Here is a 17950-nt window from a genome sequence, read left to right as displayed (position 1 = left end):
CACACAGACGCTCCTGCCTGAGGCTCTGAGGCCCCAGGTTCCATCCCCAGCACCACCAGCAGCCAGGGCTCAGCAGGGCTCTGGGAAATAATAATAATAATAATAATGGTTCTGCGCACAGACGCTCCTGCCTGAGGCTCTGAGGCCCCAGGTTCCATCCCCAGCACCACCAGCAGCCAGGGCTCAGCAGGGCTCTGAGAAAGAAAGAAAGAAGGAAAGAAAGAAAGAATGAATGAAAAAGAAAGAACAGGAGGGAGGGAGAGAGAGAAAGAAAGAGAGAGAAAGGAAAAACCAAAAAAGAGAGAGAGAAAAAAGGGGGGGGAAGAATAGAAATATAAAAAGAATAAATAAGGTGCAAAGCGCAAGGACCGGCGTAAGGATCCCGGTTCGAGCCCCCGGCTCCCCACCTGCAGGGGAGTCTCTTCACAGGTGGTGAAGCAGGTCTGCAGGTGTCTGTTTTTCTCTCCCCCTCTCTGTCTTCCCCTCCTCTCTCCATGTCTCACTGTCCTAGCCAACAACAACGACAACAATAATAACTACAACAATAAAACAAGGGCAACAAAAGGGAATAAATAAATAACAGTGAATATTTAAAAAAAGAATTGGTAGTATGGGAGTCAGGCAGTAGCGCAGTGGGTTAAGTGCAGGTGGTGCAAAGCACAAGGACCGGCGTAAGGATCCCGGTTCGAGCCCCCGGCTCTCCAGCTGCAGGGGAGTCGCTTCCTAGGCAGTGAAGCAGGTCTGCAGGTTTCTGTCTTTCTCTCCTCCTCTCTGTCTGCCCCTCCTGTCTCCATTTCTCTCTAATAACAACAACAACAGCAAGGGCAACCAAAACGAGAAAAATGTCCTGTAGGAGCAGTGGACTCATAGTTCAGGTACTGGACCCCAGCAATAACCCCAGAGGCAAAATAAATAGATAAATACCCTAAGGTCCTTGAAAGATAGTTCGTTGGCTGGAACCAGGTGGTGGCGCACCTGGTTAACCGCTCACATCACAGTGCACAAGGACCCAGGTTCAAGCCCCTGTCCCCACCTGTAGGGGGGAAGCTTCTGGAGTGTTGAAACAGAGGTGCCAGTTTTTTTCTCTGTCTTTCTCCCTCTCTATATCCCCCTCCCTTCTCAATTTCTCTCTTGTCTCTCTCCAATAATGAATAAAAAATAAAACCAAAAAATAATTTTTTTGAGAACGAGCAAAGAGAGGGAAGGAGAGAGAGAGAGAGAGAAAGAGAGAGAGAGAGAGAGAGAGAACATCTACCTAGGCCTGGCTCTTACTTTCTGTCTAAAAGTCAGCTTGCAACAGTGACGACCCAAAGGGAAAAAGAAAGAAAGAGAGACTGAAGGATAGACAGACAGAACGAAAATAAAGAGAAAGAAAGAAAGAAAGGAAGGAAGAAAGACTGACTGATGTAGGATCAATTAACTGACACCTGAGGGATCATGGGAGGTGTTCCGTTGAACCTGGACTTAGAAGTGATGGAGAGGAATGGCATCCCTCTTCTGCGTGCCCTACTCGGGGACCTTTCCCTTCTTGATGGCGTCTAGGGCTTTATTTCCACTCGTGTCCTGTCTTCCTTTCTAGAAGGTGCTGTTCCCAGGGACCAAGTCTTTCCTGAAACAGAGACTCCTTGGGAGACAGTGGGTACCATTTCAACATGGTGGTGGCTTCTTCTTGAGCCCAAGGCTTCTGAAGAACTCACCTCCCTTTCCCCCCCCCCCCCCTCTCTCTCTCACAGGCTTGGGCAGCCAGCCAAGTCTGCTTCTGCTGTTATTTTTAACTCCGGATAATAGAATATTTTGAGCCTGTGAATGAGCGTGACGGGCGTGATTAATAATAACCGTCGTCCCAGCCGTAGAAACGCTGAGCTCCAAGGCTGTCATTACACGCTTGGGGTTCTCCAGAGAAACCAAAATAAACCCCCTTTGGGGATTGCAAAGCTCTCCCAAACACTTCCCCCGGATGACATAACCCAATTAAGTTTCCTGTTTCACAGCTCCTCTGGTCACGGGGTGTCTCAGAGTGGAGCGATTTTTTATTCAGAAGAGGAACTTGACCAACAGCCTGACTCTGATAGATAGGGTGTGTTCCGCATCCTGGCTGAACCCCAAGTAATCAATAACTCCGATTTCTATAATAGCCACTAATTGATCGATAGCCCAAAGCCAAGTTGGACACCACCTGTCTCCACATTTAGAATTCCAAGGGTTTTGTTGGTTAGTTTGTTTTTTAATGATTTAATAATGATCGGCAAAGCAGTAGATTAAGAGGGGGACAGTTCCACACAGTTCCCACCCCCAGAGTTCCCAGTCCCATCCCCTCCATTGGAAGCTTCCCTGTTCTTTATCCCTCTGGGAGCCTGGACCCAAATTCTTTCTGGGGAGCAGAAGGTGGGAGTTGTGGCTTCTGTCATTGCTTCTCCGCTGGACATGGGTGTTGGCAGGTGGACCCACACCCCCAGCCTGTGTCTGTCTGTCCCTAGTGGGGCAGGGCTCTGGGGAGGGGAGGCTCCAGGACACACGGGTGAGGGCTTCTGCCCCGGGAGGTCAGGTTGGCGTCACGGCAGCATCTGCAACTTGGTGTCTGAAAAGCATTAAGATATAAAGCAGGACAAAGTGTTTAATAACCAGGAACCCAAAGGTAGGAACAGAGCAGATGGAAGTAGGGGTCTTCCTGTGGGAAGAAGCCAGGACGTCTAATTTAGGTCTATTCCAAGGGGCCTGTGACTTTATTCATTGTTGTCTGGGGAGATGGTGTCAGAGTTGGGAATAGGGCTAGGATTCTTATGTTATTACTAGTGATTTAATAATAACTGAACAAGATTGTGGGATAAGAGGGCTACAATTCTATACAATCCCAACCACCGGAGTTCCCTGCCCTGTCCCCTCCATTGGAAGCTTCCCTGTTCTTTATCCCTCTTGGAGTCTGGACCCAAATTCTTTATTAAGATATAAAGCAGGACAAAGTGTTTAATAACCAGGAACCCAAAGGTAGGAACAGAGCAGATGGAAGTAGGGGTGTTCCTGTGGGAAGAAGCCAGGACGTCTATTTTAGGTCTATTCCAAGGGGCCCGTGACTTTAGTCCTTGTCACCTGAGCCCGACAGGTAACCTGCAGGTGGGCTGCAAGTCTTGTCTGGGGAGATGGTGTCAGAGTTGGGAAAAGGGCTAGAATTTCTATGTTATTACTAGTGATTTAATAATAATTGACAAGATTGTGGGATAAGAGGGCTACAATTCTATACAATCCCAACCACCAGAGTCCCCTGTCCCGTCTCCTCCATTGGAAGCTTCCCTGTTCTTTATCCCTCTGGGAGCCTGGACCCAAATTCTTTATTAAGATATAAAATTCTTTATTAAGATATATAGTCCTTGTCACCTGTGTCCGACAGGTAACGTGCAGGTGGGATGCAAGTCTTGTCTGGGGAGATGGTGTCGGAGTTGGGAATCGGACCAGGAAGCTGGGTCAGGGCCGAGAGAAGCTCCCAAAACCTGAGGAAAATATATAAATATCTTTACCTTTTTCCCCATTGACCAGTTGTCACCAGGCTTAGCACTAAGCCTCCGTACACACACATTTCTGGTGGCCATTTTTTTTCTCTCTATTTTATTGGATAGGACAGAGAGAAATTGAGAGGACACGGGAAGATAGGGAGGGAGAAAGACTCCTGCAGATCTGCTGCACTCCTCATGAAGCTTCCCCCCTCCAGTGGAGGATGGGAGACTCGAACCCAGATCCTTGCTCATGGAAAGGTGTGTGCTCGGCTGGGCATGGTCCCTTACGAGATCAGCGCAGATCTGTTCAAATGGATCTCCATTCCCTGAGTTTCAAAATCAGTGAGTTTCAAAGCCATGAGGTCTTCCTGGTAAAATGGATGTCCCATCAACTAGATTTTGATCCTGTGAGCTTTCAGTCCTTAACTGGATACCCTGTCAAGAGGTTTTTAACCCTTGAGCACTTCTTTGTTGAAGAGATACCCATCGTGATGGGGAAGAGAGCTTTACGCAAAGAGACCGTCATGCTCTGTGCCAACCCCGCCTGTGCCACCATGTTCAGGGCTCTGGGAAAAAAAATTATAATGATAATGTTCATTCAATTAGGTATTCACTGTCTGAGTTCTTTTGTTGTTGTTGTTGTTGTTGCTTGTTTTTTTTTTTTTTTTATTTCTTTTTTCCCCCTTTTGTTGCCCTTGTTGATTTATTGTTGTAGTTATTATTCTGGTTGTTATTGATGTCGTTGTTGTTGGGTAGGACAGAGAGACATGGAGAGAGGAGGGGAAGACAGAGAGGGGGAGAGAGAGACAGACACCTGCAGACCTGCTTCACCGCTTGTGAAGTGACTCCCCTGCAGGTGGGGAGCCGGGGCTCGAACCGGGATCCTTACGCCGGTCCTTGTGCTTTGCGCCACCTGCGCTTCACCCGCTGCGCTACCGCCCGACTCCCTTGGCCCCTGTTTTTATTCCCAGGTGACTTGCTCCCTGACCCTTGACGTGGCCCCGTTTCCTTCTGCAGGGTCATAGACGGACGAGACCTGATGCCCCTGCTTCAGGGCCAAACTCAGTGCTCGGACCACGAGTTTCTCTTTCACTACTGCAACTCCTACCTGAACGCCGTGCGCTGGCACCCCCAGAACAGTGAGTACACAGGCCTGCCCTGCATCTCGCTCGGCGTGGGTTGGCGCCAGGAGGGTGCATCCACACTGTGGTCTGAGGACCTTGCTCTCCAGAACTGTGCTCAGTGCTGACCGCCAGGCTCTGCGTTCATGCTGCTGTGTCTTCTTCTGTCTCTCTCCATCTCTAGATCTTTCCTGGAGAGATGCCCTTACAGGAGACATTTCCTTGTGAAGATACAGATACAGGGACAGGTAAAATACAGACATATGTAGACATAGATTAGACATAGATCAATAGATAGATAGGTAGATAGACAGATAGATAGATAGAGATTAGACATGGACGTAGACTACATACAGATAGATAGATAGATAGATAGATAGATAGATAGATAGATAGATAGATTGGACATGGACATAGACAAGATAGATAGACAGACAGACAGACAGATATTGGACATAGACTAGATAGATAGATAGATATTAAATGTGGACATAGACTAGATATAGATAGTAGATATAGACAGATGTTAATATAGATTAGACATAAACATAGAATAAAGACAGATACAGATATAGATATCTCATTTGTGAATAAATATAGATATAGATTTTTTTAAAATCTTTATTTATTGGACAGAAATGGAGAGGGAAAGGGGTGATAGTGAGGGAGAGAGACAGAGAGACACCTGCAGCCCTGCTTCACCACTCACAAAGCTTTCCCTTTGCAGGAGGGGACTGGGGACTCGAACCCAGGTCCTTGCGCATTGCAACATGTGCGCCCAACCAGGTACGCCATCGCCCAGCCCCTAGATATATATTTGTTTAATTTACAAAAGGAAAGTCCTTCACTCAGCCTTTTTTTTTTAATTAAATTTTTGGATTTAGGAATTACTTCTGTTATTAGTGACTTAGTATTGATTTATAAAAACCATAAGATAACAGGGAGACAATCCCACACCGTTCCCCCCACCAGAGTCCCATGTTCCCATCCCCTCCACTGGAACCTGCATTGCTTCTCCCAAGCTCACAGACATGGGCTGACGATTATTTCTACGACTGTCTAGATTTATATATCTTTGCCCATGTTTTCCCCTCTGGTCCTGCCTTCTCTTCCTGTCTCAGCCACACCTCCACCTGTCACTCCTTCCGAGTGTCCCTCCTTTTTTCCGCTTCTCTCTCTCCGGGTCCTGATGAAATTGGGGTTCAGAGCCCTCTGGGCATCTTCCCCCTGACATTTCTCCCCCTCTGGGAGCCTGGATCCAAATTTCTTTTCCGCCATCCTTGTAGAGCCTGCCCCCTGGTCCTGGTGGTGCGTCTGGAAGCGGGTAGGGGGCCTAGGTGTCTAGACAAAGGTCTCCACATTGAATCAAAGAGTCCGTGCGCTTTAGGGCAAAGCGGGTGTTTGTAACCTATGGATGCTGCAGGGTGAGAGGGTGAGAGGGTCTGAGTTTTCTGACCCCCTTCATTCTGTTAGGGAAAAGTTCCATAATAAAGAGAAGTGTGCTGGTCTCTCGAACCCTCGGCCACCGTCCCAGCCCACAACAGGTGGCTTCCGCTGCGTGTCCTGAGTTTCTTTCTGGCTCACAAACTGGTGTCTGAGTTTCTGGACCTGTGGGCATCGTGCTTCTCAGCTGTGCAATCAGTCTCCTCAAAGGGGACAAAAGGGGACAGATTCATGGGTAGAAAGTTGTCGCTGACATCTGGCCGTTCTTTCTTGCCGGGGTGGATCCGTGGTGGAGGCGGGTGGTGAAGGGTTTACTCAGCCAGTCCCATCAGATCGATCCATTTCCTGGTGTGCCTTCAGGGCTTTGTCTGGTTTTTAATGTTTTATTAGTGATTGAATAATGATGAACAAGATGGTAAGATCACAGGGTGACAATCCCACCCAGTTCCCACCCCCAGAGTCCCCTGTCCCGTCCCCTCCATTGGAAGCTTCCCTGTTCTTTATCCCTCTGGGAGCCTGGACCCAAATTCTTTCTGGGGAGCAGAAGGTGGGAGTTGTGGCTTCTGTCATTGCTTCTCCGCTGGACATGGGTGTTGGCAGGTGGACCCACACCCCCAGCCTGTGTCTGTCTGTCCCTTGTGGGGCAGGGCTCTGGGGAGGGGAGGCTCCAGGACACACGGGTGAGGGCGTCTGCCCAGGGAGGTCAGGTTGGCGTCACGGCAGCATTTGCAACTTGGTGTCTGAGAAGCATTAAGATATAAAGCAGGACAAAGTGTTTAATAACCAGGAACCCAAAGGTAGGAACAGAGCAGATGGAACTAGGGGTCTTCATGTGGGAAGAAGCCAGGACGTCTATTTTAGGTCTATTCCAAGGGGCCCGTGACTTTCGTCATTGTCACCTGAGCCCGACAGGTAACGTGCAGGTGGGCTGCGAGTCTTGTCTGGGGGAGACGGTGTCGGATTGTCTAACAATTAGAAACCTAAAGGTAGGAACAGAGTGCATGGAACTAGGGGTCTTCATGTGGGAAGAAGCTGTCTACTTTAATTCACAAAAATTAACAATGACATGATCTGATTTGGGTATCAGAGGGGAGCAGGTGGGGCTTTAGGGTGGAAAGGGATTATGTGGTAGCCCTCCAAGGCCTTCTGAGGTCAGGAAAGTCATTCAACAAACAGACTGATGAGCTAGACGGAAAGAGAGAAGGGGAAAAGAGAGAGAGAAAGGGAAACGGAGTTTGTGATTTGTCACGGCCGTTATTCCACGGCACATGAATAGTGATTTACAAGATGGGTAGGTGACAGGGTCTAGTACCACGCCTCACCCCCCACCCCAGCTCTGTATCCTCACCCTCTCTTCTCTTTCTCTCTCTATTCATCAATCAATCAATTTATTGGAAGTTTCATAAAGCATCCTGGGAGGTGTCTGAGTGGATAAAAGGCTGGACTCTCAAGCAAGAGGCCCTGAGTTCCATCCTAGCATCACAGAACCCAAGGGAAACTCTACTCTCTCTCCAGTCAATAATCAATCAATCAATTGATTGGAAGTTTTATAATTTGTGTCAGGAGGTGTCTCAGGGAAGAAAGTACTGGACTCTGAAGTGTGAGGCTCTGAGTTCCATCCCCAGCATCACAGGAGGCAGAGAGAGGCTCTGCTTCTCTTTCTCCCTTGCTCTCGCAGTAATAAATTGATGAAAATCATTAAAAATAATAGAATACATTGGTGGGGTCTTCAGTCCAGCGAAGCCTGGCCGGCATCCTGATGGCATCTGGAACCTGGTGACTGAAAAGAGAGTTAACATACAAAGCCAAACAAATTGTTGAGCCATCATGGACCCAAAGGTTGGAATAGTGGAGAGGAAGTGTTAGGTTCTCACTGCAAACTCTTGTGTACTTCTGCTTTCAGGTATATATTTTGCAGTAGTTTATGGATATGTGTGAACATATGCTCTCTCTCTCTCACAGAACCTGGTCTATATCTAGGTTTTGGGACTTTGTTAGGAAGTGAACCACCTGGGATGGAATTAGAGAATGCTATGAAAGGAAAGGTCTCACCCGAGTAATGAAGCTGAAGGGTTGTCATTCCACATGTGAAGTCTCTGGACACAGTCTGAGCTGAAGCATGTTGAAGTGGCAATCGTTGCATTGATTAGGTTGCGATTGGCAGATGCAATATTATTTGATATGGATTGGGACAGTCATGCGGGAAAGTGGGCCCTATCCTAAGGTTCCAGGATTGGGGGAAATACAGACTCTATAGTGGAGATGTGAGGTTCCTGCTGTCTTAGGGTTCAAAAAGACAATGGATAGTTAATGTTATCACATTATTTGGTAATTGGGTTAACTTTGAACAGTCCTTTTTTTAGGGTTTGCTGTATAGTACCCCACCAATGTGTCCTGGAGCTCCGCTTCCCCAGAGACCCACCCTACTAAGAAAGAGAGAGGCAGACTGGGAGTATGGACCGACCAGTCAACGTCCATGTTCAGCGGGGCAGCAATTACAGAAGCCAGACCTTCTACCTTCTACAACCCACAATGACCCTGGGTCCATGCTCCCAGAGGGATAGAGAATGGGAAAGCTATCAGGGGAGGGGGTGGGATATGGAGATTGGGTGGTGGGAATTGTGTGGAGTTGTACCCCTCCTACCCTATGGTTTTGTTAATTTATCCTTTCTTAAATAAAAAATAAATTAAAAAAAATAATAATAGAATAAGTGGCCAACCAGTGGTACACCTGGTTGAATAGAGATGTTCCCAGGCCAGGGCCCATGAGTTACTTAGCAGGCCGAGGAAGGCATCCCGGTCATTATTATTATTGTTGTTGTTGTTGTTGTCATCATCATTATTATTACAGGTCCTGTATGTTAACTGTTCAACTATTTACCACTTGCTACCAGGGTTATGTCTGAGGCCCAGTGCCTGCGTGACAAATCCGTCATTCCCAGGTGACCGGTTCTCTGCTTTTTTATTATGTCTATTTGTTTATTGCGTAGAAATGGCCAGAAATCAAGAGGGGCAGATAGAGAGGGAGAGAGACAGAGAGACCCCGGCAGCCCTTCTCCACTGCTGGTGAAGCTTCTTTCCTGCAGCTGGGGACCAGGGGCTTGAACCCGGGTCTTTTATATTATTAAGTCACCACCCAGGGCTGGGGAGATACAGTGATGCTGCAAAGAGACTCTCCTGCCTGAGGCTCCAAGGTTTTGGGGATCCATCCCCAGTAACACTAGCAGCCAGGACTCACAGGGCTCTGGGGAAATAATCATAATAATAATCATAATAATAAATAATAATAATAATTCTGCAAACAGACTCTCCTGCCTGAGGCTCTGAGGCCCCAGGTTCCATCCCCAGCACCACCAGCAGCCAGGGCTCAGCAGGGCTCTGGGAAATAATAATAATAATAATAATAATAATGTAATAATTCTGCAAACAGACTCTCCTGCCTGAGGCTCTGAGGTCTCAGGTTCCATCCCCAGCACCACCGGCAGCCAGAGCTCAGCAGGGCTCTGGGAAATAATAATAATAGTAATAATAATGATAATAATAATAATGGTTCTGCACACAGACTCTCCTGCCTGAGGCTCTGAGGCCCCAGGTTCCATCCCCAGCACCACCAGCAGCCAGGGCTCAGCAGGGCTCTGGGAAATAATAATAATAATAACAATAATAATAATGATGCTTCTGCACACAGACTCTCCTGCCTGAGGCTCCAAGTTTTTTGGATTCCATCCCCAACACCACCAGCAGCCAGGACTTACAGGACTCTGGGGAAGTAATAATGATAATGATAATGATAATGATAATGATGGTTCTGCACACAGACTCTCCTGCCTGAGGCTCTGAGGCCCCAGGTTCCATCCCCAGCACCACCAGTAGCCAGGGCTCAGCAGGGCTCTGGGAAATAATAATAATAATGATAATAATAATGGTTCTGCACACAGACTCTCCTGCCTGAGGCTCTGAGGCCCCAGGTTCCATCCCCAGCACCACCAGCAGCCAGGGCTCTGGTGTTTCTCTCTATCTCTTTCTCTCAACCTTTATCTCTCTCCTTAAAAGAAAATGAAATATATGCAAAATATACTAATAATTGCCTCCCCCAGATTAAAAAAGAATTTTTTTTTTTAACCAGAGCCCTGCTCAGCTCTGGCTGATGGTGGCACAGGGGATGGAACCTGGGACTTTGGAGCCTCAGGCAGGAGAGTCTGTGTGCAGAACCATTGTTCTATCTACCCCCACCCGCCCCATACTTTCCAACCCTGCGTCTCCTCTCCCAGCTCCGTCCTTTCCTTCTTGGGGTTCCTGTTGGATTCCCGATTCCTTCCGTCGCCCAGCCCAGACTTTGAGAGAGAAACAGCGTCCGGAGACGGGGCTGAACACAGAACCCTTTATTAGTGGGATTACTGGTTGACGGACAGTAAAATACAGTGGCGGGTCCATTTCTCACAGTTGTTTTCCACATAACGCTCTAACCTCCCCACATCCGTCTGCCGCCACCATCATGTTCCAGGACTGGAAGGAAGGAACCCTTTGTGTTTCCTCTTCATCCTTCTGTCTTCCGCTCATGAGTGAGATCAACCTGTCTTCATCCTTCTGTCTCTCTTTAAGAAAGGAGACATTAACAAAACTGTAGGATAGGAGGGGTGCAACTCCACACAATTCCCGCCACAATTCCCGATCTCCATATCCCCTCCCCTCCCCTGATAGCTTTCCCATTCTCTATCCCTCTGGGAGCATGGACCCAGGGTCATTGTGGGTTGCAAAAGGTGGAAGGTCTGGCTTCTGTCATTGCTTCCCCGCTGAACATGGGCGTTGACTGGTCGGTCCATACTCCCAGTCTGCCTCTCTCTTTCCCTAGTAGGGTGGGTCTCGGGGGGAAGCTGAGCTGCAGGACACATTGGTGAGGGTTGTCTGTCCAGGGAAGTCTGGTCGGCATCCTGCTGGCATCCGGAACCTGGTGGCTGAAAAGAGAGTTAACAGACACATCTCAGAAGGCTATAAGTGGACTTCCCTATTGCCTTGCAATTCCTCTCCTGGGGATATATCCTAAAGAACCAAATATACCCATCCAAAAAGATGTGTGCATACCTATCTATGTTCATAGCAGCACAATTTGTTATAGCCAAAACCTGCAAGCAACCTAGGTGTCCAACAACAGATGAGTGGCTGAGCAAGTTGTGGTCTATATACACAATGGAATACTACTCAGCTATAAAAAAATGGTCACTTCACCATTTTCAGCCCATCTTGGATGGAGCTTGAAGGAGTCATGTTAAGTGAGATAAGTCAGAAACAAAAGGATGAATGTGGGATGATCTCACTCACAGGCAGAAGTTGAAAAACAAGATCAGAAGAGAAAACAGTAAGCAGAAATTGGACTGTAGTTGGTGTATTGCACCAAAGTAAAAGACTCTGGTGTGGGTGGGTGCGGGGGAGAGTACAGGTCCTGGAAAAGTATGACAGAGGACCTAGTGGGGGGGTTGTATTGGTATATGGAAAACTAGGAAATGTTATGCATATACAAACTATTGTATTTACTGTTGACTGTAAAACATTAATCCCCCCCCCAAAAAAAAAAAAAAAGAAAAGAGAGTTAACAGACACAGCCAAAGAAATTGTTGAGCAATCATGAACCCAGAGGTTGGAGTAGTGCAGATGAAGTGTTGGGGGTTACTCACTGCAAACTCTTGTGTACTTCTGCTTTCAGGTATATATTTGCCCTAGTTTATGGATACCTGTGAATATATGGTCTATGTCAGGGGACCTCGTCTATATCTAGGTTTGGGGACTTTGTTAGGAAGTGAACCACCTGGGATGGAATCAGAGAATACTATGAAAGGAAAGGTCTCACCCAAGTGATGAAGCTGAAGGGTTGTCATTCCACACGTGAAGTCTCTGGACACAGTCTGAGCTGAAGCATGTTGAGGTGACACTCGTTGCGTTGATTAGGTTGTGATCAGCAGATGCAATATTATTTGATATGGATTGGGAGAAGCATGCAGGAAAGTGGGCCCCACCCTAAGGTTCTGGGACTGGGGGAAATATAGGCTCTGTAGTGGAGATGTGAGGTTCCTGCTGTCTTAGGGTTCAAGAAGACAATGGATAGTTACTGTTATCATCACATTATTTGGTAATTGGGTTAACTTTGAAAAGTGCCTTTGTTAGGGTTTGCTGTATCATACCCAGTATCTTGTATATAGCTGTGCCCACTTCATCCTTCTCTTTATGGCTGATCTGAAATCACACGATTCCTTCAGGCTCCATCCAAGAGGAAGGGAAGAAGGTGACTTCACCCTTCTTTATAGCTGAGTAATATTCCACTGGGTGCCTTTCTTTTTTACCCCCTCTATTGGGGTCATTCATAGTTAATGGTACACGTGTCACATTTTTTTCAGTTTTCTACATAACACTCTCATCCCCCACCAAGGTCCCCGGGGAGGGGCGTCTCTTTTCATCTCCGTACAAGTCTTTGCGTGAGTAGTGAGATGTTTACCTTTGCAAGAAATGCAAATCGGACAAGGGAATGCATGAGCCTCTTGTCTTTTTTTTCCTGCTAAGTCTCCATCCTTTCTCCGTGGACATTTGAGCATGGCAAATGCTTTGTCCCTGGCTTGATGGCTGCTTGCGTAAAGCCCGTGGCCTTCCTGTCCGTGGCCTGTAGGCTTAGGACGCCCACGTCTGTTCTTCTGACTTGCAGACACATCCATCTGGAAAGCCTTCTTCTTCACGCCCAAATTCACGCCGGAGGGTGCCAACGGCTGCTTCCAGACCCACGTGTGTTTCTGTCATGGTCATTTTGTCACCCAGCATGACCCACCCCTCCTCTTTGATCTGTCCGTGGACCCCAGAGAGAGGAAACCACTGACCCCAGACACGGAACCCCGCTTCTGGGAAATCCTACGGACCATCCGACAGGAAGTAGACCGCCACACGGAGACCCTGCAAGAGGTCCCCAATCAGCTGTCTTTCTGGAATATGATCTGGAAGCCCTGGATGCAGATGTGTTGTGGCTTGTCTTGCCAGTGTGACCGGGAGAAATAGGACAGGACATTCACTTACTAATCTTTCTTCTCTAGTTTTACCTCTCTCCTACCTGTGCAGACACACTGGGCATGGCCCAGGGAAAAAGGGTTCTGTGTACACTCACCCAGGATTTGGTTAATTATTTTATTTATTTATTGGATAGAGACAGTCAGAAATCAAGAGGGAAGGGGGAGGCAGAGAGGGAGAGAGACACTTGTAATACTGCTTCGCCACTTGCAAAGTTTTCCCCCTGCGGGTGGGGACCAGGGGGCCTGAACCTGGGTCCTTGTGCCTGGGAACAGGTGTACCCAGCCAGGTGAGCCCCCACCTGACCCCTTCTATCCTATTCTAGACTGTTCACCTGATTCTGTTCTATTCTACTCTACTCTACTCTACTCTATTCTAGCATAGTCTATTCTATTCTATTCCATTCCATTCTTCCATTCTATCCTACTCTATTTTTTTTCAATGAAAAGAACAAATTTACTAAATTAACAGAAGACTGCAATGTATCAGAAATTTTATTAAACTTTTCTTTTATTGATAGACTACTTGGCACAAAAATTAAAGTCAGAGGTACTCCTTGGCTAAGCTTGTCATAGTTTATAATCACCCTATAACTTTCTTTTTTAAAAAAAGATTTTAGTTATTTATTAATGAGAAAGATAGAAGGAGAGAGTGAAAGAACCAGACATCACTCTGCTACATGTGCTGCTGGAGACTGAACTCAGGACCTCATGCTTGAGAGTCCGCTGCTTTTATCCACCGCGCCACCTCCCAGACCACCATCACCCTATAACTTTCATTTAATTTTTACAGTACCAAGATTGGAAAATTAAAAAATAATCCTGGTAGGGCTTTCAGACATTCTTCCTTTAGTTTTTTCATGTGGTGTTTATCTCTGTGATTATCCTTAGAATATTCTCAACTTGCTTTATATATTTTTTTTCCAAAATTGGGATGGCTTCAAGTCAGTCTTCCCTTCTTATAATTTCACCAAATTTGAAAACATTTGCCAGTTCAAACTATATACTCAAAGAGATAACCTCAAGGAATTCTATTCTATTCTATCCTATCCTATCCTATCCTATCCTATCCTATCCTATCCTATCCTATCCTATCCTATTCTAATTCTATTCTACACTATTCTATTTTATTCAAGCATATTCTGTTCTGTTCCATTCTATTCTATCCCATCCCATCCCATCCCATCCCATCCTGGCATATTCTATTCTGTTCTGTTCTGTTCTATTCTATTCTATTCTATTCTATCCTATCCTATCCTATCCTATCCTATCCTATTCTAATTCTATTCTACACTATTCTATTTTATTCAAGCATATTCTGTTCTGTTCCATTCTATTCTATCCCATCCCATCCCATCCCATCCCATCCCATCCTGGCATATTCTGTTCTATTCTATTCTATTCTATTCTATTCTATTCTATTCTATTCTATTCTATTCTATTCTATTCTATTCTATTCTATTCTATTCTATTCTATTCTATTCTATTCTACTCTACCCTACCCTACCCTACCCTACCCTACCCTACCCTACCCCACCCCACCCCACCCCACCCCATCCCATCCCATCCCATCCCATCCCATCCCATCCCATCCTATCCTATTCTAATTCTATTCTACACTATTCTATTTTATTCAAGCATATTCTGTTCTGTTCCATTCTATTCTATTCTATCCCATCCCATCCTTCTATTCCATTTTCCAATATTCTATTCTTCCATGTTCTACTATATTCCATCCTTTTCTTTTCCATTCTACATTATTTGTACATGATTCTCCCATATCATCACATATCCTGCTCTGTTCCAAACTTTGTTCTAATTTTTCTACTTAAAAAATGTGTTTTATCGGGAGTCGGGCGGTAGCGCAGCGGGTTAAGCGCACGTGGCGCAAAGCACAAGGACCGGTGTAAGGATCCCGGTTCGAGCCCCCGGCTCCCCACCTGCAGGGGAGTCGCTTCACAGGCGGTGAAGCAGGTCTGCAGGTGTCTGTCTTTCTCTCCTCCTCTCTGTCTTCCCCTCCTCTCTTCATATCTCTCTGTCATGAAGACATCAATAACAATATGTATGAAGACATCAATAACAATAATAATAACTGTAACAATAAAAGAACAAGGGCAACAAAAAGGGAAAATGAATAAATAAATATTAACAAAATAATAATGTGTTTTATTTTTTTTTGTCTTTGATAGGACAGAGAGGAATTGAGAGGGAAGGGGGGAAAGAGAGACAGAGAGACACTTGCAGCCCTGCTTCACCATTCATGAAGCTTACCCTCTCCTGCAGATGAGGACCAGGGACTTGAACCTGGATCCTTCTGCACTGTAATGTGTGTTCTTAACTGGGTACACCAGCACCTAGCCCTGTAATCACCAAAAAATCGATAGTGAGGACCACAGTTCACACAAGCAGAAATTCAAAGGTTATTATGTAGCGAGAAAAATACTGTCATTAGATGCCTTCCCGGGTTAAAGTTCTCCACCTCAGGTGTGTAGAAACATGGAGTTCCAATTCACCGATGCAATGCTAGTGTTGGCAGGTGCCAGGGGAATGTCAGACGTTACACATTTCCTGCAGAAAATGTGCCATCAGTAACCAAAAATGTCTCTGATTTTGTAAAGTATGTGTCACTGCTGTGTGCCCCCAAAGAATTGCTCAATGACAATTCTTTTTCTTAGTGATGAACGAGATTGTAAGATCACAGGGCGACAATCCCACCCAGTTCCCACCCCCAGAGTCCCCTGTCCCATCCCCTCCATTGGAAGCTTCCCTGTTCTTTATCCCTCTGGGAGCCTGGACCCAAATTCTTTCTGGGGAGCAGCAGGTGGGAGTTGTGGCTTCTGTCATTGCTTCTCTGCTGGACATGGGTGTTGGCAGGTGGATCCACACCCCCAGCCTGTGACTTTCGTCATTGTCACCTGAGCCCGACAGGTAACCTGCAAGTGGGCTGCAAGTCTTGTCTGGGGAGATGGTGTCGGAGTTGGGAATAGGACTAGAAAACTGGATCAGGTCAGACAGCAGCTCCCACATATGGGAAAATACATAAATACCATTAACTGTCAACCCCGTCTATCTCACCCAGGGCCCATATCTGTACATATGTCTGTTCATTCAGCACAGGAGCCTGTGTGACCTCTGAGTCCCTACCAGTCTGAGCTCACAGTCCTTGGTCACAGCTGGAACATTCTAGGCTGCTCTCATTTCAGGACCCATCTTCCTTGAGTGGCAGAATAGGCTGACCCGGCCTCACTTCGGTGAATGGGGCAGATTTCCACACCTCGTTCAGTGAAAACTAGACCTGTGTGTAATCACTGTAGTTAACCTTGGTTTCAACCATTCTGCATCCAAAATTTATATTTGGCTTCTGACAGGCAACAGGAAACTGCGAACCTTTTCTTCTTATTATTTTTTTCCTCCTCTTCCACCATGCTGGAAGACATACCCGGGCGTATTTCTGCTGATTATCGATAATGATTGCTGTTAACTCTTGGGCTGTTCAGGCTTTCAAGCTTTCAAATAAACATGCTTTTGGGTTGGGTTGGGTTGGGTTGGGTTGGGTTGGGTTGGGTTGGGTTGGGTTGGGTTAGGTTGGTTTGTTGTTGGTTTGGTTTAGGTTGGGTTGGGTTGGGTTAGGTTGGTTTGGGGTTGGTTTGGGTTGGGTTGGGTTGGGTTGGTTTGGGGTTGGTTTGGGTTGGGTTGGGTTGGGTTGGTTTGGCATTGGTTTGGGTTGAGTTGGGTTGGGGTTGGGTTGGGTTTCATTTCGTTTCGTTTCATTTAGTTTGGGGTTGGATTGGGTTGAGTTGGGTTGGGTGGGAGTTGGGTTGGGTTGGGTTGGGTTGGGTTGCGTTGGGTTGGTTTGGGTTAGGTTGGTTTGGGGTTGGTTTGTGTTGGGTTAGGTTGGGTTGGGTTGGTTTGGCGTTGGTTTGGGTTGGGTTGGGTTGGGGTTGGGTTGGGTTTCGTTTCGTTTCATTTCATTTAGTTTGGGGTTGGATTGGGTTGAGTTGGGTTGGGTGGGGGTTGGGTTGGGTTGGTTTGGGTTAGGTTGGTTTGGGTTGGGTTAGGTTGGTTTGGGTTGGGTTAGGTTGGGTTGGGTTGGTTTGGCGTTGGTTTGGGTTGGGTTGGGTTGGGTTTGGGTTGGGTTGGGTTTCGTTTCGTTTCATTTCATTTAGTTTGGGGTTGGATTGGGTTGAGTTGGGTTGGGTGGAGGTTGGGTTGGGTTGGGTTGGGTTGGGTTGGGTTGGGTTGGGTTGGGGTTGAGTTGGGTTGGGTTGGGTTGGGTTGGATTGGGTGGGGGTTGTTTTGGTTTTGAAAGAGGCTTTGTGTGGCTTTTCGTAGCTATTCAGAGCATGCTGTACGGGAATGTATGACCAGAGGGTGTTAGACCACATTGGACGAAATGAAGAAAATACAGAGACACACACGCATTGTTACAAGAATCAAAGATTTGGGGAAGGATGCAGACAAACCCAGCTGCCCAGAAGGACAGGGTGTGTGTGCACCTCCTTCTTGCAAAAAAAAAAATGTGGACACAAAAGACCAGGCCAGGGCCAGGTTCCCCACAGAGCGGAGCAGAACACAGGCAAGGGACACAGGTTCAAGCCCTGGGACCAGAAAGACCAGAGCTGAGCAGGAATCTGGAGAAAATAATAATAATAATAATAATAATGACTGGGGATACAGCACAGTGGTTCCGCAAAAAGACTCTCCTGTCTGAGGCTCTGAGGCCCCAGGTTCCATCCCCAGCACCGCCAGCAGCCAGAGCTCAGCAGGGCTCTGGGGAAATTAATAGTAATAATAATAATAATGGTTCTGCACACAGATTCTCCTGCCTGAGGCTCTGAGGACCCAGGTTCCATCC

The 17950-nt window shown here is 46.8% G+C and overlaps 1 protein-coding gene across 6 annotated transcripts in view; it reads left to right on the top strand.

Annotated features, from left to right (window-relative positions):
- STS (steroid sulfatase) overlaps positions 1-17950 on the top strand; it is a 114643-nt gene that overhangs the window by 45666 nt on the left and 51027 nt on the right. For 3 of the 6 annotated variants that reach the window (XM_060183101.1, XM_060183102.1, XM_060183100.1), the window contains exons 9-10: positions 4506-4627; positions 12744-13936. In XM_060183101.1, the coding sequence (XP_060039084.1) occupies positions 4506-4627; positions 12744-13087 (466 nt within the window). In that variant the 3' untranslated portion in view covers positions 13088-13936. Of the gene's footprint in view, positions 1-4505; positions 4628-5336; positions 6965-12743; positions 13937-16023; positions 16630-17950 lie in introns of those variants that run through there. The other 3 variants (XM_060183103.1, XM_060183104.1, XR_009547541.1) reach the window with 2 other exon arrangements.

Source organism: Erinaceus europaeus, chromosome X, assembly GCF_950295315.1.
Source record: "Erinaceus europaeus chromosome X, mEriEur2.1, whole genome shotgun sequence".
NCBI lineage: Eukaryota > Metazoa > Chordata > Mammalia > Eulipotyphla > Erinaceidae > Erinaceus > Erinaceus europaeus.
This window is presented reverse-complemented; position numbering and strand designations above follow the sequence as displayed.